General features: G+C 36.2%; 2 protein-coding genes and 1 long non-coding RNA gene across 10 annotated transcripts in view; 1 reads left to right on the top strand and 2 right to left on the bottom strand.

The window, feature by feature from the left end:
* The window catches only part of LOC113667915 (glutamate receptor 2), a 10,159-nt gene extending 3,365 nt beyond the window's left edge, over nt 1-6,794 (bottom strand). Inside the window, exons 1-12 of one of the 4 annotated variants that reach the window (XM_089197122.1) lie at nt 6,722-6,794; nt 5,937-6,000; nt 4,736-4,773; nt 3,830-3,925; nt 3,319-3,450; nt 2,632-2,868; nt 2,291-2,487; nt 1,941-1,991; nt 1,593-1,700; nt 835-966; nt 614-718; nt 241-360 (exon numbers count right to left, since the gene is read on the bottom strand). In XM_089197122.1, coding sequence (XP_089053248.1) covers nt 241-360; nt 614-718; nt 835-966; nt 1,593-1,700; nt 1,941-1,991; nt 2,291-2,487; nt 2,632-2,868; nt 3,319-3,450; nt 3,830-3,917 — 1,170 coding nt within the window. In that variant the 5' untranslated portion in view covers nt 3,918-3,925; nt 4,736-4,773; nt 5,937-6,000; nt 6,722-6,794. Of the gene's footprint in view, nt 1-240; nt 361-613; nt 719-834; nt 967-1,592; nt 1,701-1,940; nt 1,992-2,290; nt 2,488-2,631; nt 2,869-3,318; nt 3,451-3,829; nt 3,926-4,735; nt 4,806-5,936; nt 6,001-6,721 lie in introns of all 4 variants that reach the window. The other 3 variants (XM_089197108.1, XM_089197114.1, XM_089197117.1) reach the window with 3 other exon arrangements.
* LOC113667951 (glutamate receptor 4) lies at nt 4,086-16,228 on the top strand. 5 transcript variants are annotated; one of them, XM_089197033.1, is made up of 17 exons: nt 5,478-5,570; nt 7,285-7,395; nt 8,400-8,492; nt 8,658-8,792; nt 9,245-9,484; nt 9,618-9,823; nt 10,704-10,757; nt 10,928-11,050; nt 11,161-11,292; nt 11,642-11,746; nt 12,227-12,346; nt 12,475-12,669; nt 13,258-13,618; nt 14,197-14,559; nt 14,910-15,080; nt 15,334-15,484; nt 15,927-16,228. In XM_089197033.1, exons 3-17 carry the CDS (start codon nt 8,408-8,410, stop codon nt 15,982-15,984), a joined length of 2,499 nt encoding a protein of 832 aa, XP_089053159.1. In that variant the 5' UTR covers nt 5,478-5,570; nt 7,285-7,395; nt 8,400-8,407; the 3' UTR covers nt 15,985-16,228. The 5 variants fall into 5 exon arrangements, with proteins under 5 accessions (XP_089053169.1, XP_089053162.1, XP_089053159.1 ...); XM_089197043.1 differs by lacking the exons at nt 5,478-5,570; nt 7,285-7,395 and adding an exon at nt 4,086-4,215; XM_089197036.1 differs by lacking the exon at nt 7,285-7,395 and having other exon boundaries at nt 5,469-5,570.
* LOC149053889 (uncharacterized) lies at nt 14,071-22,938 on the bottom strand. Its single transcript, XR_016184005.1, has 2 exons — nt 22,817-22,938; nt 14,071-15,062 (listed from the first exon to the last, which is right to left on the bottom strand). It is a non-coding gene; the product is annotated as an uncharacterized LOC149053889 (long non-coding RNA).

The following is a 22,938-nucleotide window of genomic DNA, read 5'->3' as shown; positions in this document are numbered from 1 at the left end:
ATTGTGAACCATGGTAGTGCTTTCCTTTCTCCTCGGTCCATTCCTCCTTACAGTCATCTCTTACTTCGCTTCTTTGCTTTTGGAAACGTTATACATTACTTTCTTTCTTCTTAATTTATATCTTTCGCTTAAATTAAATAAAGCGTCATTCATCCTTACACTGGGGTCTCGTTTATGGTAGATTCCACAGTTAAGGTCTGTAAAAAAAATTTACATATACTTTGTCATGGACATACTTACCTCTACCACAACGACCCTAAGCTTTTTCCCTTCCAGTCTCCTTCCGCTCAATGGGTTTCCATCATTACGTAACACATTCCCAAAAACCACGGCACCATGAGATGAATTCCATGTCCCTATCTAAAGATCAGTTATCTCTAATCATTTCAAAATGGCTATACCTAGACTCGTCAAATAGATAGGGATTTAATCTTCGTCAGACCCGTTCAATGCAATCTTTTTTCTGAAAATTCATGACATCTGATAAAAAGATAACTATCAAGTTTGCCACGTAGCCCTCTGTGGTCTGAGGTTTCAAAGCTGTTAATCTTTTCAATAACACTAATTTGATCGCAATTAGAATGATTATCAAGGTGATAACGATTTTACCTACCGTTGTCAAAGAATCATTTTGAAGATTCAAAATTTCTAATCTAATTCCTCTTCTCTCCCCGTACTCATCAAAATAAACAGGTCCTGTTTTGCCTTTAAATTTGACCTGTTTGCAATTGAAATAAAGTGACACACAACATCAAAATTTTTCGATCAAAAAAAGTACAATTAGGATCATTTTAATCAAGGTAGAAATGATAAGAGAATCATATGATAGCTTACGTTTTTCAAGCAACTCAACATTTTATGTGCTTCGTTAAAACCAAAGGAGGAGCTATTTACTGACAAACACTCTTCCCTGCTGAGAGCCTGATGGATAATTTGGGATGTGTCCTGCAGGAGTGCATCTTGGTCCTTAGGGCAAAATGGTAAAATGTTAAAGGGGTCATGACATAAGTAATAAGAAGTCTCTGAGTGTATTTTCATATACCAAGAGGTTTTGATTAGATCCACGCTCACTTTCTCGAAGCGGTTATCAGATTTGAGAAAGAATTAAAAAAGGGTTAGACTTATTTCTTGAAACAGGTTATTATCCGTTGGGTGGCTAATTAAGGTTGCTCCAGGATTGGTAAAGTCCTGAAAAAGCTGAACTGAACGGCGTCTTTAAGGCCATTACAAAATCTTATGGAGAAGTTGGATAATTGTATTTATTATATAGATATCAATGAAATACCAAGTGAGCATTCGTGCGAAAACATAGTATTTTCACAAGTGAAGATGTTTAAGTTATATCACTGGTTATACTATGGTTTAGTTGTTCTACTTTAAAAAAAATTAAGGTGAAATGATTTAGTATTTCATTGATCTTTATATAATAAATAGAATATTTTACATGGCCTCCAGTTGATACGAAATTTCTCGACTCTTTTCATGCTGAAAAATATTTAACATTTTTCAACCCTCAAGAGAAATTTCGCATCTCAGAATGGCTATTTACTATCGTCTATATGTATTAGGGCTCTCTGATTTGCCTGACTTACCGTGGTGTGAGTATTATTGCCTTTGACGACATTTTCTTCTTCATAGTAGGAGGGAAGTTTTAATGCAAAAACAATGTTATTCCCTTCAGAGGTCAGGTGTAATGGTATCTGAGATCCACAAATAACAGCAAAATTGAAAAAACAGTCAGCCAAAACAGTAGCGAAGGAATTAACATTTTTGTACCATAATATGAGCAGTTAAGCTCAAACTAGCTTACGTGGAATTTATGGTTGAACGATTTTTTCTGGTCTTTATAAGGACATCAGTAAGTTGGCATTTGATATACACGAGAGAACCTTTCCCTTTCTTAGATTCTTTGGTGGCGAAAAATTTATTAATTGAATAACCTCTCCTTGAAGTATCCACTTGTACACATTTGTGCATTGACAAGTTCTTTGCTGAAAAAGAAAAAGAGGTTTGTTGTCGATGTGAGCGTTTGAACAATAACGAGATGCATCGATTCATACTTGAATGAAGGAAAAGACACAGCAGACATATAATTTAACAATCACATTAATTGGCTGTGAAGTAATCATTTCTTTGAGTGTACTTTTTCGTTTAAAAAAAGTCTTCATTAATCAGAGGCCAAGGGACGAGGAGTCAGCTCTTAGCATTCCTAAATTATTCATTATCAGACAGGAAAAAAGTTCATTGAAATGGCACATAGAAACCAAAGACAGTAAAATTAGAATAGCACCTGATTAAGTATTATCTCAATGTTCTCTTTTTTGATGTAAAGTAAAATGACTTCTGCTTCCAGGTTGTAAATTTCATCCATCGCGTTGAATACTGCATTTTCATTATTAGCCTCCGTGGAAAAATGAACTAACTTTATAGCGAGATTTAATCTCTTTGTTATGGTGGTGAAGAAAGCTGCTTTGTAGGAGTAATCCTCTGAAACAGACAAGAAGATTCATACATGTAATTATGTGCTCATGCTTAAAAATGTAGTTAAGACAATCAACAGAAAAGTTTGAACATTTTAAGAAGTTCGTCTGTCTCATGCTAGTCAGCGCGAACGACAAAAGTTTTGTTTACCATCAAATAAAACTGCAATACTTTCCCAGTGAAACATGTTTATCAAAGCGAGCGTGGCCGTTGCAATGTCTTTGTATCCAGCTGACATCTGAATCACTTTTTCACACTGGTCAGAGACTTTGTTATCATGGAGACGAATAAGCGGAATTCCAGTCACTGTAGACAATGCGCACGTGGAGATCTTGTCTTCACTTCCTTCTACGAGCGCAATAACGTTTTCATCACGAAGTAATGAAGCTATGATAGAAATAACTTTTTTGTTGATACAGCTTGAAAAGTTCAACTGATATTTAAGATGGTTTAATAAAATTACCACGATACAAGAACAGGATTACCTAAAGTATTGAGGATAACAAAACAATTTTCTTTGGTTTGGTAAAATTGAAAAATAACTTCTTCACAATCAGATTGCGACTCGATTACCCAATCATATTCAGAGACTATTGACTTGATATTGAAATTGACGAGGATACTTTTCAGATTTTAGTTTAAGGTTTCGAAAGTTTTGACGCTTGTTTTTGTTGGGAGTTTGAAACTTATCGAAGGCTTCAATTACAACCAAAAGTAGTATATAATTTAATACGTTTAATACACCTTTTTGGTCAAAGAATGGACTCTAGCCTCTTCAGCAGAAAAAAAGATGTTACACTTATTTTTCTACTATCTTGTAATTAGGTACAACATTACCTTTACTGAATAGATTTATCTTGTCTGAGATATTGAACTGTTTGAAGATTACTGATACATTATTTAGTTTGTTCGTTTTGTTTCCAGCCAAAGTCAAAGCGTCATACTCTTCAGGATAACCATTAACTAAACCTGAATTACGAAAAAGAAAAAAGGAAGGTCAGAGAGAAAGAAAGAAACTTGGAAAGAAAAATTCTCCTCTAAGATGAATAAATATATGTTATTTGCCGGCTGGGAGGTCCGTATGGTGAAAAATCTGTCACCGAGGGCAGCATTTTCAAGACCGAGGTCACAGTTTTTTTACCATACGGATCGACCCTTAGCCGGTAAATAACATATTTATGTTTTTTAAACTTGACGAAATTCTTTCTGAAAGATCCCGAATGATTTAGGGCTGTAAATACGGCAAGACCTTCCAAATGCAGGATTCGTTACCGTACCCTCCAAAAAAAAAAATAATGAAAAAGTATGTGGTTTTGGGGTGGAAACAAACTGCCCATTTTTCGCTTACCGCATGTAAATTTTCTGAGTGTCGTAGATAGCCTGGGCACAAATGGGAGAATGAAAACCAGCACTATACCTATGGCTGTTCTTTCCATCTTATTATCTGCAAAAAAGTATATTAGCACAGGTTAATGAGATAAATGTTCATTTCTATGTAATATTTTGTGGTACATGTACATTTATCAACCACAGTAACACGTCCTATTTGACTTGCGGTTTGAGTCCAGTTCATCCTCAGTAGTTGGCCGCTAACACATGCAAACGGCGAGAGAAGAACATTGTTTATATCCCACTTCTGTTGCACCATTTCTCAGTTTTTCATGGATTGGATGTACCACAAATATTTTGGAAATCAAGTTGAACGGTATCGAAGACGAAAATTGATTTGATAAGGTAATTGTTGATATTTTAGACTGACAGAGACTTTGGTTAACTCGGCAGCATTTCTTTTTCTGAACACTTAAGTACAAACCTTTTTATTAAATTTCAGTTACAACTAAGGCAAAGAGGCGAAGACCCGCCTGAATTCGAGTTGTGTAGAATTTACTTATCAAAGCAGCTGAAATTTCTAACTCTTCTTACTTTTCTTCAAGCAGATGAATTGTATTATTGTTTGGTAAAACACAATCAATTGTAATATCTATATTATACCTTCCTCAAATTATTTTTCTCTTGATTACTTAAAGACAGTTTCTCTTTTCAGTCACATGTAGTGAATCTGTAAATTCTAAGCTAATGAAGGCAAAGCAGCGCTAAGCAGAAGTGAGGAAGTAAAAGTGGAGTTGGCCAAAATTCTGCTTTAAGATGCCTTTTAAAAACATAAATTTGACACGTCTCTACTGACGCAGTAGCATTTTACATACTCAAATTAATTCGATACAACGTAAAAAAAAACTTTATTAATATAACTTACCTGTTTTGTTACTGGATCATATTCAAACATTAGGAGCTCTGTGATCTACAAAAATCTCGTGTAAATAACACTGAAAAGAATCAAGATTTGCTAGGTCCCTTAAGTCATAGAATCTTTCAGAACGAATATACCACCCACTATATTTCAAACCACGGAGCCAATTTATCTTAACAACTGCGTAACAATAAGCCTCGGTAAGGTTCTATGCTATTTAGCATTTCAAATTTGGAAGAAAAATACTTTAAAAATAGAAAAATACGAGTCAGCAAATTTTTTATACGCCATATGAAAATGTTACCACGCAAAATGTGCGTCGTCAAATTCTGTAAAAATTACATTTCTTTCTATTTGCTTGCAGCGAACGCTTTACAAAAACTGACATCTTGCGAATATGAAAGTACATATTTCTGTTAACCAATTTTGACAAAACAGAGCTGGCAAGAATATGCATTATTTTGACTAAGTCTACATGCAGGATGCACCAAAAATAATCCTACACCATAATTTTATCCTTAATGAATAACAACTCGGATATTTTGTAAGATGAGAACTTTCCAAAATCAATTCATATTTTGTTCAGGTACTCATTCTCATAGCAATGATTTCAGAAACTATTTGATAGTTTCTTTTGAAATCTATTTGCAATTAAATTACTCTTGTTAAATATTTATTATTTCATTTGGTAACTGGTTGCCTAACGGTATGTGGTATGAGTATTCACAAATAATCTCACGTGACCGCTAATAGTCGTCAGCGGGCCACGAGTTGAGGGTGAAAGGAAAATAAAACCTTGCAATAATAACCAGAAACACGCAGCTACTTCATGAGCTGGCGGGTAAGAATTGTAAATTCACAACAGTGAATCCATAAACTTAAAAAGATTTCCTCAGATTCTAATTGCGAGGACTCAGCCTTAAAAAATGGTCACTTTGATTATTTGCCAACATTAACGCAGGTTATAATTTAGATTCAGTGTTAATATCATGAACTCTCTATTGAATTCGTTCAGTTATTAGTTGGTATTTTTGTAACATCATGAAAAATGAACTAATATCGAGAAACATAAGAAATCCTAATTCTTTACAGTGTTGCACACATATCCGGATCTAAAAAAGACAAAACCAAAAAAACAACCGCGATAATAGAATTGACAGCTTTTTGAATACCATGCTCTCAAAATCTATCTTTACTTTGCACTTACTTCCTGCAAATCCCATTAAAATAGAAATATCTTTAATTTCCCGACTATCTTTCTTCAAGTCATTCTGTAAGACAAAAATTGTTTTACCTAGCATCAGAAACATGATTAATGTTATAGAATTTGAGTGTTAAATTTTCTCCTTGTTATGCAGATTTCCTTGTTTTGGTTTGGAGCTTATTAGAATTGCTTTTCAAGTGATTATTTATTAATTGATATGCAATTTTAAATAAGCCATGAATCCCAAGCAGGAATTGATTGTATTCTTACTATGTACCTAAGTTTCCCACAAGAATCCAGTTACTGACTTTTCATCTTTGTCTTTTTTTTGCCTACAATCCCTCATCGAAAAAAAAACCTTTTATATTCCGAGTTTTACCTTGTCGGAGTCTAAATTTATTTGACATTACTTTTTACACCCGCAACGTTATTTGGCTGAGACAGATCCAGTCAGAGCAATTTAAGCAATCAAATTTTCAGTTTCAAAAGTGTTAAAATGCTGTTTATTGAAAAAAAGAGAAAAGATGTATGTATTTAAGACCTCAGGAAAATCGTCTGAAAAAAGGGACAAACTCATCAATAAAAAGCAAGAGCTCGAAAATCAGAAAAATATTCTTCTGAAGGGTTCTGAGTTCAATTATACTGACAGTCTAATTCGGCCATATACCCAAAGGAGTAATTTATCTGCACTTGACACCTAGAACAAGCATCTAGTTTATCAATAAAAAGCACATGTCAGGCAAGCGAATAATTGGAAACGATGGATAACAAAACCTCTTGTATACTACCTCTTTTTGGCTGTATATCCTCGATGATCGGATTAGTCGTGGTTACCATCCTGCTGTTTCTATTTTAGGTCTATCATAAAAGCTTAAAATTGAAGAGACTAGCGTAAATGCATGCAAACAGCAGTGGCACCAATAGTTTCCAGGGAGACGAGAAACTCATTTTAAAAATTTCGTTTCGAATATCCTGTTCCTAAAATGGCCATCGAGACGAAATATTCTCAGAAGTTGGCTTTGGGAAGATTAAGTTAAGACTCTAGTGTTAGGAATTCTTTGAAAACAAATTATTTGAGTTAAATTTGTGACTTATTGTGATACTCACGGCAATGACGGAGGTACAATGGTCAAAATAAAGTACAAAGCATTTGTTAAGTTCTCAATGGGCGTCCAGGTCACTTCAGTAATATCGTTAAAAAACAGCTTTAGCATCAAATGGAAACAGACCCCAAAGGCCATACAAACAAAGTAGTATAGTGAGAATGGAAGTCATTTGAACTAAGACTAGTATTATTTTTTTTCTAGCTGTGATAACTGTGATATTCTGTTTGTAACGCTTTTTTTACGAGGTGAAAAACTCAGGTCAGAGACACCGATTGGCACTTAGATGGATTGACTTATGCAGCGTCTGATGCAGTGGCCATAGTTAAATTAATAATTACTGTACTCTACAACCAAAAGTAAGTTATCCCTAAGATTTGTGTCTACATTGCCAATGACATAATGTCGATAGAAGGCCCAAAGCAATAGAGAACGAACAGGAAGAAACATAACAATTCCATTAGCCACGATAAAAAATTTTTTTAAAAAACTTACAAATAGACTAAAAGGCTGAGGTTAACGATCTGTGGCTTATATAGATACTTACAATTATTCTTTTATCGGCTACTTGACATGATATATATGAAATATCATAGATATATCTCAAGCCTGAAATTACAATTCGTGAGGAGGGTGCTAAACTGCTATGCACATCTCATTACCTTTTCCAACACCTACGTTATAATATCTTTAAGCTGAAAGAAATATATTTTTTTCCTGACAGTAAGAACGTTCGAAAAGTTTTTTTGTCCTAAGGTTGATGGATTTATTAGTTTATCCAACAATATCATGTGTAATACTAGACTATTAGAATGCGCCAAAGCGAAGTCGTCACCAGATACAAACTTTAAGGTAGAAAAAAATAATTCAGTCATCTTAGTCCAAATTAATGAAAGGTAGACATAATTACTGAGCGAAAACAGTTCATATCAAGAACATCTGAGAACACTTTGATTGTCGTAATTGATCAATTTGTTCCCATCTGCCGTTAAAATCCATTAAAATGTTCAACTTAAAACCATTTTAAGATGATTACTTTAAAGTCTTCTAAATTCTTATTATTAAAGTTGTGAGTATAATTTACATGCCTTAACAAAGTAACATCATAAAGATTCTTACCTGCTTTATCGCATAATTTTATTTTCTTCCTGTTTTTTTATAAACACGTTACCTATGACTCCCGTCATGTTCCTTTTGGTGTGTATAATCAAGATATTAGTTGGCTAGATAAAGTAGAAGTCAATGAATTACATTAGCATTATAAATGCTGCTGCCCAGGCATTTATCAAAGATAATTATTTACAAGCATAAATCAATAGCTACAAAACTGTTATTGAAATAAATTCTGGTAATTTTGTCTCAGAATTAAACATGGAAAGAAGAAACTTTTTCTTCGCACTGGTGATTGTCTCCAGTATTCAAGACATATATTCTACAGACAAAATATTTACTTGTGGTGAGTCGATAAGAAAAAGAAAGTTGTTGTTATATTTAAAGAAAACATTAAGTCATGAATGTGAACAATATCATGATTTGGGTAGTTATTGTACTTATTTATCAGGGAGTCTTACTATTACAAGACTTTGGAAAATACCATGAAACATCAATCATTCTCTTTCAGGTTTTCTCAGAGGAGATCGAGGAGAATTTGAAGAAATTTTAGACACTGTCATTAACAAGACATCGAGTTTGAGCAATATCTCACTGGTGTTAAATAAGTACAACATTTCAAAAAACACGAACCTTTTCAGTCAAGGTAAATTATCAAAGTAGATGATTACACGTTTGTCAGGCACAACTGCTTCGTCAGAGTTTAAATGCTACGGTGTTCACCCTGGTAAAGCAACATCTTTAATATTGAATCATTTGCCAGGGTAATAAACAAAGCATCTCAAGACATGACTCATCTCTTTGTAGTGAAAATTGAATTTTTATGCTTCAAAGGGGAAGTTGCTGTTCCACTGATATTTTAATTTGCCGAGTCGATTCCCTGGAAATGGCAATAATGTGAGTGGAGGTGATTATTCTACTGAGGCGTGAACTAACTGATAGCCAGGTGCTGCGCAAGTCATCGATTTGTTTTAAAGAGGAAAGGAATAAAATAAATAAACCACCTGATAACCAACTCATTGCAACAAACATAACGCTCTATATTCTGCTGTCAGTAATAATCCTGAATCGTTGATGATTAGTTTTCTTTCATCACAGCTTCAGCGTTTCTTCAAGATAATGTGATTGCACTTATTGATGAAAGTGACAGCCACTCGCGCGCATGCGCATTGTCCACAGTGACGAGCATTCCTCTTGTCCGTCTCCATGACAATAAAGGACCCTTTGAGCAATGTGAAAAAGCGATTCATATGTCAGCAGGATACAAAGACTACGCGCATGCCACACTCGACTTACTAACTGCATTTGGATGGGGAAGCGTGGTGCTTGTGTTTGATGGTAATTTTCCTCTAGTATCTGATATTCAAATCATTTGAAAATAATGTAGATATGAATTGTCATTTTGGATGTCCTTCCATGATGTTTAGAAAGTTTTCTTCCTGAACCGTTGCTATCATATATTTTTTTTCAGACGACAGCTTTCACGAGGCGGGGTACTTTCGCACGCTGTCAAGAAGATTTAAGCTGGTGGTGGGTCTGGTCAAATTTTCCCAACTGGGCGAAAATGGAGATTCAAGGACAGGAGTACTAAGAACGATGGACGAAATAAGATTCTATAAAGCTGAAGTTATTCTGCTTTACGTTAACAAGGAAAATATGGAGTTCATGTTAAATCAGGTATCGAAATGAGTCGACTGAGTAAGAGTTATTCACCATAGATGTACACCGCATTTAATTGAAATAAAATGGGGGAGCTAACACCATACTGATTTAAGGTGATTCCTCCTAAAAAAAAACGTTATCAAAGAATTTCTTTAAAACTTTCCCTAAATGTTTCCCACCAATAACTGTTTCGAAAAATAGAATAAAAAAGATAGATCGCAGTAATTTTTTAAGAGATATGATGGGCAAAACTTACCCCATTTATGCCTGTAGTGGCATTAATCACGCGCGTCATTTCGCCGGTTCACTCTACATTTTGCGACAGCTATCAGCAAGGCTTTCTACAATAACACTTGAAAAAAAATTGATAAGTGGTAATTCTCGAACGTATACAACAATTTCCTATAAATTTTGTGGAAAGATCCCGCAATTTTAAACGACATCGACTCCAAACGTACCTCGAGTCGTTGCTTTCAGGGTCGTAATTTGCAACTTCGCGTAACGGGCTTCGTGCACGCTTGTAGCTATCTCTTATTTTCCCTTAGATTAATTATTTTCTTTTAATTTGTGTACCAAAATAATGCAGTGAAAAATACAAGTCACCGTGCTCGTTCAAGAGCTTAAAACCATCTTGCCTCTTTACCTGCGCTATTGATCGAAAAATAATACCATATTCTCGGGATGCGCGCGCTTATTCGTAACGTGATTTTTTATGCGCAGCACAGGGTGCGCAGTTCAATTACTACTCAATTCATGTTTCGCTAAACTGATATATCACTATCTTCAGTTCTCGCTAAACAATTTCGAAAGGTCCTCTTTATGTTTAAATGCTACAATTACCTTTATAATTATCACGGAATTCATGCCAAAGATTTTTGCTTTCATTTTCTGTCAGACGCCGTGCCCACATAAAGATGGAATTATTTATAAATGGATTATACAAAGAGAGGTCAGTCACTGTGCTCTTTTGGAATGCGTTTATTAATATGCCTCTTTTTTTAAACCAGTTTGTACTTCATTTTTACGAAACCGTTATCATTGTAAGCATTTCTGTTTCGCTCCATGATAGTGGTAAGTTAGTTAATGGAACTAATTAATTTTTGAATTTCTTTTCTTAAGGTTCCATTGAATTTAACTTCCCACCAGTCCAATATTGTCATAGCAGTGAAGTTATCATACGTTCCGACCCCAGCATCAGAGGAATTAGAAAACCTACTACACATCCATAGTGATACTAACAAGGTCTGCTCAAAGGGTGTTGTTTGCTAAGCTTTATTGAATGGGCTGATTCCTACATCAAGGAAATTTATACAGTGTCATTAAATAAAAGTCCAAACTAATTGATTCTTTAGGATCTCCTTGCTGTTGCCTATGATACAGTCCAAGTTATAAACCAGGCAGTCAATGATCAAACTTGTTTGTCAATCAACGGGTCCTCAGTGCATCCAGAAGATAGAGCAGCCGTGTTACTTTGCATGAGAGGGGTGAGCAATTACATGTTGGAGCAACGCTTGTGTCACTCACGTAAACATAACCTTCATCCTCGATTCGCTTACATTTCTTCCGGTCCTTCACTAGGTCAATTGTCGAAGAGAAATGAAATACTGTAACATTACCACACAAACGAAATCAAAGTCCGTTCCATTCGCCTAAGAGTGGTTTTAGACGGAAAAATATGTTGAAGCTGAAGCGAAATCTCAACTTGTGCGGTCTCAATAAAATTCAGTAGATATTTCTAAAATTGATGTATATACTGCTTGTGTCACCGTAGCACAAAAAGTGAAAAAAAAACAAAAGAAAAAAAAAAGAATTGTAATGTGCTGTTTATCACAGGTTGGTATGGATGGTTTAACAGGCCCAGTCCATTTTGATGATTATGGAAAACGAACAGGAATCAACCTCGAAATTATAAATCTGCGGGGCAACTCTTTCACAAAGGTAAATTATTGTTTGGAGGGAGACCAGTAGAAACCTCAAAAAGAGACTGACTGAACACAAGCAGGCGAAGAGGAAAGGTGACTGGGGTCAGCAATCACATTTCTGAACATCATCGACTCGAACCACATTATCAACTCGAACCACATTATCGACTGGGACTTTGCACAAGTGGCAACTACTACCAGCACCATACAAACGCCTTATTCACGACATTAACATCGCAAACGAACCGAGCCAACTTACATCACTCGAGCCTTACAGCAAATAACATCACAGCAAAACTGACCAATCACTTTATACGAACTGGACTTATAATATTCCACTGACAACAACTATTTACTTGACTCTGATGATGACTTTCGCTCAGGTTGTCGAAACGTCAAATACTACTGCATGTGCTTTTTGAAGCACTTTAGCCGTAGAGTCGCTGCTACGTCTTTCACTCATTTCCTGATTTATAGTATCTTCCTCCTATTTTAGGTAGGCACATGGAATTCAACCATGAAAGCAGTTATATTTGGAAATATCTCGCAAAACCTGGTGACACCGCTCGGAGCAGGAAGTTTGGAAGGGAGAAGGCTCAGAGTTGTAGTTGCAGAGGTAATTAGTGCTGTTACGTATTCATGTTCGTGAAAAATACTTTTTTTGTAATCACATCAAGTAAGATAAAAGTTTGTCCTGTATTTGTGTTTTTATGACCAAAAAAAGGTCTTTCTTTTTGAAAACAGTCTGCCCCCTTTATGATGAGCAGGAAGAAAGAAAATGGCGAAGTTTTTTATACAGGATATTGCATTGATTTGCTCAATGAACTGGTGAGGAATCTCAAGTTTACCTACGAAATCTATTTCACTCCGGATGGATTTTATGGCGCTGAAACTGACAATGGAACTTGGAATGGGATTATTGGGGAGCTGTTATACAAGGTTTGGTTACAGGGTCACTGCTTTAATTTTTATCTGTGCTGAGAATGACAAACATGCACTTTGTGACGTAGAATAATCATGCCCTCTGGGTGTATGTCCTCATTCTGTTGACGATAATCGATAGTGAGAGTGGTAAGCCAGATCGATCAATTTTAACGTGGCTTGTGACTGGCAAACTAAAGTATTCCACCTTAACTTTCTAGTGCGGCTACAATACTTAGTTAAAATACCGTTAAGACTATGATATAACCATATTATCATGCTAAATGAATAAAGGGGTAATTTTTTTTGATAGAAACTGTGGTTTTGTGTCAATGGGGAGATGGAGGGTTTAATAAGATAATCTGGTTTTATCAACTGAGCTGATAATGTAAATTGGCCACTATAAAGAGCTTCTAAAGCTGTCTTTTTAAGTCCTAAATCTTCATTAGAGCGAAGGGCGAGGGCTAACGCTCGAAACGTCAGCTTAAGGAACTCTTTAGGGTGGCCAATTTACCTTATGAACTTGTTGGTTCTTTATCAAATAACCATGCACTTACTCTGTCTTCTGGCAACATAGTCGTTCTCTTTGATTACTTTGTTCCAAAGAATGCTGATATGGCTGTGTCAGATCTAACTATCACTGAACATCGAGAGACAGTTGTTGACTTCACAGTTCCTTACATGTACTACACAGAGGAAATGTTGCTGAAGAAGACATCTTCCGATGGAAAAGTTGACCTTCTACAGTTCATGCATCCTTTTGACAATTACGTCTGGTTTGCTACTCTCACCAGCCTGTTCATCATCTCTATTGCTGTGTTTGTAATAAATTACTTTAGTCCTTATGGATACAAAGATGAAAATGGCCAAGGAACATCAGAGGAGTTTAGTTTCTTCAACAGTGTGTGGTTTGCTTTATCTTGCATGCTACAGCAAGGGGCCGACAACTCACCCCGTAGTTTGTCAGGTAAGATGTTCAGTTGTTGCCCTCAAATCTCAAGCTCACCCAGTGAGCCTCTATGATTGCACAAAAGGCGAACTATAAGGATTTGTATGTGAATCAACGGATGCATTCTAAATACCCAAGTTTGTGAATTAGGTTTTAATGAAACAAAAGTACTTCGCTTCTTGGTTTGTTGTTTGACATCCTGTGAGTTTTCGTTTTGATATACAACCGTTTAACTCACTCCTATTTCCCGTACTTTACCCTCTATGTAATCCCTTCCCATGGTAGGTCGGGGAGTGAGGGAGGTGATATCGGGGAGTTTAGAGCTGATATGCAACAAAATAGAATTGTAGCCTGCCAATCCCCGCGAGAAGTCTCTGCATTATAAGAAGCTTGCCCTTACCGTGAAAAGGTCACTGAAGCCAAAGGTTGAAATAACTCACATCCCCATGTTGAGTGAACATATCTGGGTCTTACTTACATTGATCTTTATTCTCACAGGAAGCAGTGTTCCGTCACCTTATTTGTGTTTTAAAAATTTAAGCTCTACGATTGGTCGAAAAACTTGAAATAGTATATTTTAACCTGGTTTCTCACAGGTCGCATTCTCGCTAGCTGCTACTGGTTCACCATCCTGATATCTGTTTCAACATACACAGCTAACCTTGCGGCCTTCTTTACGGTAAAAAACGCAGAAAGTCCTATTAATAACCTCGAAGATATCGTGAGGTCTTCGTATCAAGTAGGGGTAGTGCAGTCGTCAAGCACCTATGAGGCATTCAGAAGGAGTCAATACGAGACATATCAAACGATCTGGCACCGAATAAAAGCGGCAGATAACGTGATAAAGAGTTATGGAGAAGCTGCTCAGCTTGTACGAGAAAGAGAAGAGTTCGTGTTTATTGCAGATGGGCCAGGACTCCGTCATGTCGCAAATCAACCACCATGTGATCTCACAGTTGGTAAATGATGCAAGAGAATATTGTCATCTTGTTACTCATTTTGGAATTTCAGTTTATGTCCTTTGATTTAAGCAGATCCTTTATAATTCATTGCCATTTGTCGTAGGTTTGGAGTAAGCTTTGCATCTCACCACAATTTCTCCAGGCCCCTCTTTCTAAACCTTTATTACATTGTCGGACCTGTTGGAAAAAGGTGATATCGAGGACACTTCCACAGTTCTGTGGAGTCCTCAGATTCGGTTGTAAATATTCTGACGCAGTTATGTTCGTTTCATTGAAATAATGAATTTTTCATCATCAAACGGTGCATTTTGCATTTACTAAATCTCACAAAGACACGTTTTTACCAGTTCCAGGTTTGACGACAGCTAAGGGACTTTCGTTGGCTTTGCAAGCGAATGATCCACACACTGCAGATTTCACTCTGGCAATTTTACGTCTTCACGAGAATAACTTCCTGGAAACGTTGAAACGAAAATGGTGGGATGCTGGTAATGGATGTCCTGAGGAACAAGAAACGGGTAGGGGGCAGTCATTTCTGAATCCTCATATTGACGAAGCATATTTTCCTAATAAAGCTTTATAAACCTTTTCCTTAGGGGTGTGAATTATGCATGACCCACACCTAGACAAGATCGGCGCTTTTAACTTCATTTTTAACTTTTAAGAATGTTAAAAGTAACGTAAACCCGGCACACAAACCCACGATGTTGGTTAAAGCATACACCATCGACTACAATTTATAGCTTTCTTTTTATTCCCTATTTGTTGAAGCTTTGTCTCGCAAGCGTATCGGCCTGCTGAGCATGCTGGGAGTTTATGTTGTCCTTGGTGTTGGTATCGTGATTGCATTTCTGACGCTGTTTGTAGAGATCGTCTGGAGCAGGAAAGGGAAAAAAATAAACTTGCTGAAAGAAACAGGAGGGTTTGTTACCAGAAAATGGAAATGTTAATTTTTTATATATCGAAAATTAGTTAGGTTATCCATTCACGCAAGAAAAATCCAGTTATCTTGTCCATGATCGTTGATTAACCCTAGCTGGAACATAAATGTCGTCTGTATTTCAAAATAAATCAAGGAAAACAATAGAAATAAAATTTGTTTTGTAAAGAATATGGAATGTAAGTATTTATCTGCTGATTCAAATGGTTGGCGTGATTTTTTTTTCAGGATCTGATCTGATGTTTTAAAAGACCCTTCTAAGAATGATTTCTCTGTGAATGGAAAAACGAAATCGCGCATTAAGATAAAAACAGAACAACAAAAGAGGATAGAAAAGATGATAAAGTGAAACAATATAACTAATGCAAAATTTCACTTATTGTTTATTTAGTATTGTAACACTTTTTCTTGTTGTTATCTTTAGGCCAAAGATCAACTCTATACAGGTCCTCCCGAAAGATGACTCATTGGCTGGCCTATGACTGCTTGCGTCATTTTTTTCTTTCGCGCATGCATTCCTTAATTTGAAGTATATCAATGACATCACATCTGACTAAGGTCTCATAAATGTGTTATTTCACAACCTGCTGTTGTTTAAGTAGGAAGGAAGCATTAAACTGGGCATAGTAAAGCGAATACCTTAAACGACCAGTCTCCCCGCCGTTAATTATTACTACACAATCCTCGAAATTAGCTGTAAATAAACAGTTGATAATTGTAAATACATGAATATCGTATTATGTCTCTTATTAAATAAGTACTCTTTCAACTAGCTTCATTAGCTCTGAAAATAATGGAAGCCTTGCTGGCTTCAAATTCCACCATGATTTCATGATATTGTAACTATTAACGGAAAAAGATTTCAGTTTTATGAGTCCTCATAAAAGCCTTCTGCAAAAATGGATACCTGTAAGCTCAAAGATGATTACATTGCGTTTGGGTATCCGTGCAAAAATTCGACCTGCCTTTAAAAAAGTGATTATTTGTTGCAAGACAAGTATATAGCATTTTACCTTGTGGAAAAAAGACATTCTCGCTATGGTACCATGAAATTATCCTAGTTAAATTAGTTACAATTATCTATGATAAATGTCTACCCACTAAGAGATTTTATATGGAACTATATGACTTAAAAACTTTATAACTTCGTATAACCTTTCTTGGCCCCACTCATGTGGGATTCTTAAAAATATATTTACATTAGCACTGATGGCCAAAACGTTCTCCTGATTATTTAAGTAAGTGCTTTACCTCCACACTCAATCTCCCATTATAGTATTCCAAATGACCACCTGTCAGAAAAATTAGTCATACACAAATTTAACTTTTGCTTGATTTAGACATTTTAAAACGCAGGTCGGTTAAAAACGAATATTTTTGCATCAAGATCGAAACAGTCTATAAAAGGAAAGGTAATGACAAACAAAACTATATGAAGCGAACAGACTGAGATACTTCTCAAAAATGTCCTGCAGTTCTCTACGGTATACAACTTACACAATTGTCTTCGTGTTGTATATGCGGAATTCCAAAGACTCAAGAGCTACCTAATGAACTGGTATAATATTCCCTAGTCAAGAGGAAGAACTATAATACCTGATAATTAACTGATAAAGACACTTAAAGGTTGCAATTTCAGAAAACAAGGATCAAGTATAGTGGCCATATCCCGGATACGTTTTCGCATTCAACACTTCCGTACACATCTAGTGACATGCCACAGTTGGAAACCATGGCAACATTCCCGTCGCCGAGAAGCACGTCTCTTGCCGCGAGGTGTCGATGAACACAAGCGTAAGATACCAAAGAAAACAAAGGAATTTAACTCAATTAAATCCATCTAAGTTAGATGGGCTCCTTATGAGTCTGCACATCAACGTAATCTCAAACAGTTTTAAAAAGTCTTCCACTGCCTTAGTTTTCTTCATAATTTTCACCATAAACCAACAGAGTAGTGATTATATCTCTGCCAAGTTTTCTTTTCTACGCTAACAATATACAGGGAGCACTTTTTGTGGAGGATATTATCAGAGGAAATGCTGGAATGCAACCAAAGATATAGATTGAAACAAAGCAAAGAGAAAGAAAACATGTGAATTCAAAGATAAACACACAGACAAAGTCGATAAAAATGACAATAAATCAATAAATACATAGATAAGAAAATGGATGAATAAATAAATATCGAAACATGAATATAGAAATAAATATCATATACATAGCTGATTGGGTATAGGCTTGAGGCTCGCGTGAGTTTGAAAAGTGCACTAACCTTGGGTTTTTGAGATCGGGATGGGAGCAAATCCCCGTTTTGCTAAAAAAAATTTTACGGAAAAAGGGAGAAGATTAGCTTTAAATCGAGAAAAAATTCCCTGACAAGCTCATTGCATTTGTTGAGATTATACTAGCTTAATATGCATTGTCAATCATTTGAGTTGATGCGATACTTTATTTACTACAACATTACAGCCACGGCTGAATTATGTTTAGATCAACAATAAGATGATTAAGAATATGAATTTAGAAGTATATTATGTGTGGAGAAAGATACGTATCAGTTCCATTAAAGAAAGTGTCGGAAGTAAAAATGAAAAAGCTGGGAATTTTGGGCAATTAAAATCTGGGAAAACTGTACTCAAGATAGAGGGCACAATTTTTCCCATTAAGGACCGACCTAGGCTGGTAAATAGCACTTCTATTTTTTCTTAATCTTAACGAAAGAACCCGAATGATTCAGGGCTTCAATTACGGCAAGATCCTTTAATTTTTGAGCGAGTAAATGGTAGTTAAAACAGAGGTAATACAAATTAAGAGAGAGGTTTCACCGAAATATTTTTATTTGCGTAGTGATAAAGGTGATTTAAAAGGTTTCCAAACAAACTTCGAAAAATTTTTTTCTCAAGAATCTGTCACAATCTGACATATATCAATTAGAGAGAGTATAAGACCGAAAAGCACGTGTACACATTTGAAAAAAAAAACAACGGTACTGGTTTTGCGAACGAACTCCAGTTTAAGAGAGAATTTTTCTGGAGACCGCGTGAAATCAAAAAAATGTGGCACATGCCTAGAAAAAGCCCTACCTTCATACTTCGCTCAAAGATACCTTAGGGTAAGTCTATAAACGTGGTATAATTTTTTTGTTCAGAACTGTTTTTATTTTCTAGAAAATCACCAAACACTGTATCGAGTCCCAACCGCCATAATAGTGGCCGAAATGAAGCCGACGAGTAGGGCAACAAAAACGTTATTCTTCAAAAGCGCAAAAGAAAGCAAGTCTTTCCGAATATTATCTATTTGTATACGAGGTATTAAAAAATGATTTCAATCTAATAACGGGATTATTGACATAACTATGAATTATTGGCGAATATTTGAAAATATCTATCACTCTTCCCTAAGACCGGTTTTGCGGTGTAGTGAGTGGCCCTGAGCCCCTGACCAAAATAAATATCTCGGTCCCAGGCCGCATGGTGAGATAACGAAAGAGGTGTATTAGTTTTTGGCGACAAGAAGTTAACAAAAAAAAAAATTAATAAAAAATAATTTGATTAAACTAGCTCACGCTACAAAATTAAATGGCTGGTTAAATGTGTGCTTCAGTGGTAGTACTAATTTAAATGTGCCAATTTTGTTTTTACCAGTAACTTCTTGTCCTGTTCGTTATAGCGTCCTATTGTAAATTAAAAACATCACAAAGACTTACCAGACCCAACAGGGAGGAATATTCCCGTGCGTCGAAGGATTGCCTTCGAAAGCGCTTTGTTTATACCACGGTCACCCTTTCGTGATTTCCCTTCCTTGGCATGCCTCGATAATTCGGATGGAACACGGCACCGTTGCGAGCCTCTTCGCCATCCAATGCCCAAAGAGGAGCGATGGGCTGGGCAGATAGTCATGTCCGAAATATTGGAAGGCAACGTGAATATCGATGCCCGTGCTAAAATGAGATCGACTTCCGATTCAACATCATTCACGCCCACAGCCTGTTTGTGTGCTGAGATGTCTTTCTCACATAAGCGCAGAGGGACTATAAGAGAAGCTTTTCCTGCAACTCGACTTCGCTTATCTTGGGAGCAGCATCCCCCAACTAATCTTTGAAAGGAGCAATTGATTTCCATTTGGTGCGCTCACCTCTTAAAAAAATCGGCGGCCAAACGAAAACACCATTTTAGTTTGCTTTGGAAAATTTATGGCGCGACGCTCATTATATGGTTAGAAACTGTGCCTAATCTAATTTATTTTTTTAGCACTGAGTATTTTAGAAAGCTACTCCCAATTTAATTTTTCCACTCCCCCACCTGTCTACCCTGCAAGCCGTCACAATTTACAAAATAGGATAACACATTTTTTTACGTCGATAAAAATTAATGCAGTGAAATTTCCTCTATGCTGTAGTAACATATACCTAATTCATTTAGCAGTCTAAGGTGACCCAGGAGTGGTATCGCGCTTAAAAAATGCAAACAACGGTAATTTTAAATTCTGGATTTAAAACTTTTTCCCGGAAATAAAAAATAGGGGACGAGAGGGAAAGAAAATAAGTATATTGGTAACCGAGCGTCCTTTCGAGTGACATGTTATTGCGTGACACCATCGCAAATAACGAACGTCAATGATTCGTTTCATCTGTCAGGATGCTCTGGCTCGTTCTATAAAAAAACAAACTTCCATTCTTATTTTGAAAGGAAGACTTGTAAAATGTGAGTGTTCCAAGCTGAAATATGGTTATAACTGTCCAGCAATGCGACGTTTCCGGCAGGAACCTTCGTAGGATGTTTTCACTGTGATTTGGTATACACCGCCTGTAGTGCTGTACTATCGAAACTGTTGTCAAGTCTCTTTATAACAAGATTGAGGCAAGGAACCAATCTTAGAAAGGTGTTTTTCGCCAGGTGAGCTTAAGAAATCCAGTTTACAATCTAGTATAGGTCAAAGCGATAAGATTTTGTTGGAATTATGGCTTCAATAATAAAAAGCCTAATTGGATTATCTGCGGTTGTTTACATGGCGGCATTGCGATTTGCACAAATTGACCGGGCTACTTCTTCGCAGTAATAAAGAGCCCCAAATTAATTTTTATATCCATGGAAAGAACATTCTTTCCACTTTGTAAAAATGCTCATCTCAAGTGATTCCGAGTTATACCAGGTAGAAAAAAATTTTTATTGAAAAACTGCTCCAAAATGTAATTTTTAATCAATCAAATTTTGGCTATTTTCAAATATTCGCCAATAATTCATAGTTATGTCAACAAGCCCGTTATTAGATTCAAATCATTTTTTAATACCTCGTATACAAATAGGTAAAATTCAGAAAGACTTGCTTTCTTTTGCGCTTTTGAGGAGTAAAGGTTTTGTTGCCCTACACGTCGACTTCATTTCGGCCATTTTATGGCGGTTGGGGCTCGATACAGTGTTTGGTGATTTTCTAGAAAATAAAAACAGCTCTGAACAAAAAAATTATACCACGTTTATAGACTTACCCAAAGGTATCTCTGAGCGAAATATGAGGATAGTGATTTTTCCGATCATGTGCCACCTCCCACGCGGTGATAAAAAAGAATTCGCTCTTAATGATTGTCACGACAATGTTTTCTTCAAAAACATTCAGTGATCTTAAGTCAAGGATAATTCTTTTCCATCGATGATTTATATACGAAGAATACCTCTGCTCAGTCAGTAAATGACAAGGAAAGTAATAATCAGTAAATTCAAATGCATGCTTTAAAGTTGTGGGAGTTTGCTCGTTTGTTTGCTGCAATGGCGTACGTAAATCTGGTCTTTCTTCCATTGAAAAACTAAAGTCCAGTGAGACCTTTTTGAGAACCATATGGAATTTAATGCAGCTTTTTCTCGTTGAATTCCTTCGGATTTTGTTGTGCAAATTACGGTACAAATGACCAAATTGAACAGACTTGCAAAGAGTTACTTTTTGTGAAGGATTGAAGTAAATTACAAACGGATTTAGGCTGCGTGTCAACCAATTTAATAATGACACATTTGCTACCAAAAATTGATCTCGAAAACAAACTTTTTGCTGGCAACCAAAGTTACTGGAGAGAGAGAAAAGAGAGGATTAATAAGTTATTACTCGTCTTGATTTACTTAAAAATGTTTTTCTTGAAAGTATGCCCAGCCGGCAAAATGAAATGTAACGAAGCTAGGGATGTACTCCGCTAACCACAAAAGTGTTACCTTGCTTCTGGGTAGGGATAAGAAAAATATGAACCGCACTAAGAACCAATCAGATTGCAGGATTTGAATGCAATCGAATGATCCTCAGTATGTTCTAAAATCCTGTTCAGTGTCGCCCGAAAACAGAAAAATAAGAATGATACTTTTTCAAAACGACATATGAATGTCCTACTCACAATTATGTGAAGACACTCAGCTAGGACTTGATCTTCTTGTTCGGTGATATTAGATTACGCTCTGCTACAAATATACGGCACAGATATTTCTTGGATAAAAATAGCTTACAAATACCGAAGAGACATTGAAGACTGTAAGTGAAAAACGATTGACAGAGTCTTGATTTACGAAAGACACTAACCGCCACAGACGATTATAATCTGTACAAGGCCTTATTCTTTGGTGCTTTATTTCAGCAGATTACCGAAATGATCTCCTTACAACAATGTTTTAGAGGAGGTAAATTTTCATTCGCATCGCTAATAAGATTCGAGATAATGATGTCACTCTTAAGTCTATGTGTGAGTTATGAGCAGAAAGATTCCGTTTATTTTTAACTCGATATTTTTTTTCAATTAAAACTTTTAAACAATTCTCGTCAGCAAAGCAAAGCAAAGCAGAACAAAAAAGAAAATTCGCTCTGACAAAGGGCAAACGTTTGAAACTTCAGCTTTAAAACTCCTAACGGTGGCCAATTCAGTATTATAAACTCAGTTGATAATACTTAACTACCCTGCTATACTCTTCCGCCGACGCAGCACCGCAGCTTCTTTAGAAAATTTCCCCCTTTATTCGAAAAGAGGAAAAGACTTCGCTGGTCTGTTGTGTGCTTCGTTTCATCTCACTCGACTTCACTTCAACTCACGTCACGTCGCGTCACTTCACGTCACGTCACGGAACTAAATTTATGTCACTTATCTTTTATCTGTTTTACTCTTACGTGAAAACACCCAAAGCAACCCCCCTGATAATTGTGTGTTGTTGTTTTTTTTATGAAAAGGAACATTCTAGGTGCCAACGAAGTGAAAAAATTGAGTCGTGACTTTTTTAAAGTCACTGATTGCTCTGAGATTAGTTAGGCTCCGAGGTAAATAACATATTTTTCTCATCATTCACTCACCGTAAAAAGATAACCATTCTAACTCTATATTCGTCAAGATGCTTTGAGCCTTCGCAGTTTCATTGGAGCTCAAAGAGGATCGAATGAATATTCTTTGGGGTCGAGCGAATTGCAAAAGGTTC

This window comes from Pocillopora damicornis, chromosome 1 (genome assembly GCF_964200805.1).
Source record: "Pocillopora damicornis chromosome 1, jaPocDami1.2, whole genome shotgun sequence".
Classification (NCBI taxonomy): domain Eukaryota; kingdom Metazoa; phylum Cnidaria; class Anthozoa; order Scleractinia; family Pocilloporidae; genus Pocillopora; species Pocillopora damicornis.
Note: the sequence above shows the minus strand (reverse complement) of the source record. Positions and strands in the feature narration are given on the sequence as shown.

Excerpts from the sequence above, each read along its gene's own strand:
- LOC113667951 (XM_089197043.1), top strand. The coding sequence starts at position 8,408 with ATGGAAAGAAGAAACTTTTTCTTCGCACTGGTGATTGTCTCCAGTATT. Across the intron at positions 8,493-8,657 it reads AGACAAAATATTTACTTGTG|GTTTTCTCAGAGGAGATCGA; the intron begins GTGAGTCGATAA and ends ATTCTCTTTCAG. Across the intron at positions 11,293-11,641 it reads TGTTACTTTGCATGAGAGGG|GTTGGTATGGATGGTTTAAC; the intron begins GTGAGCAATTAC and ends TGTTTATCACAG.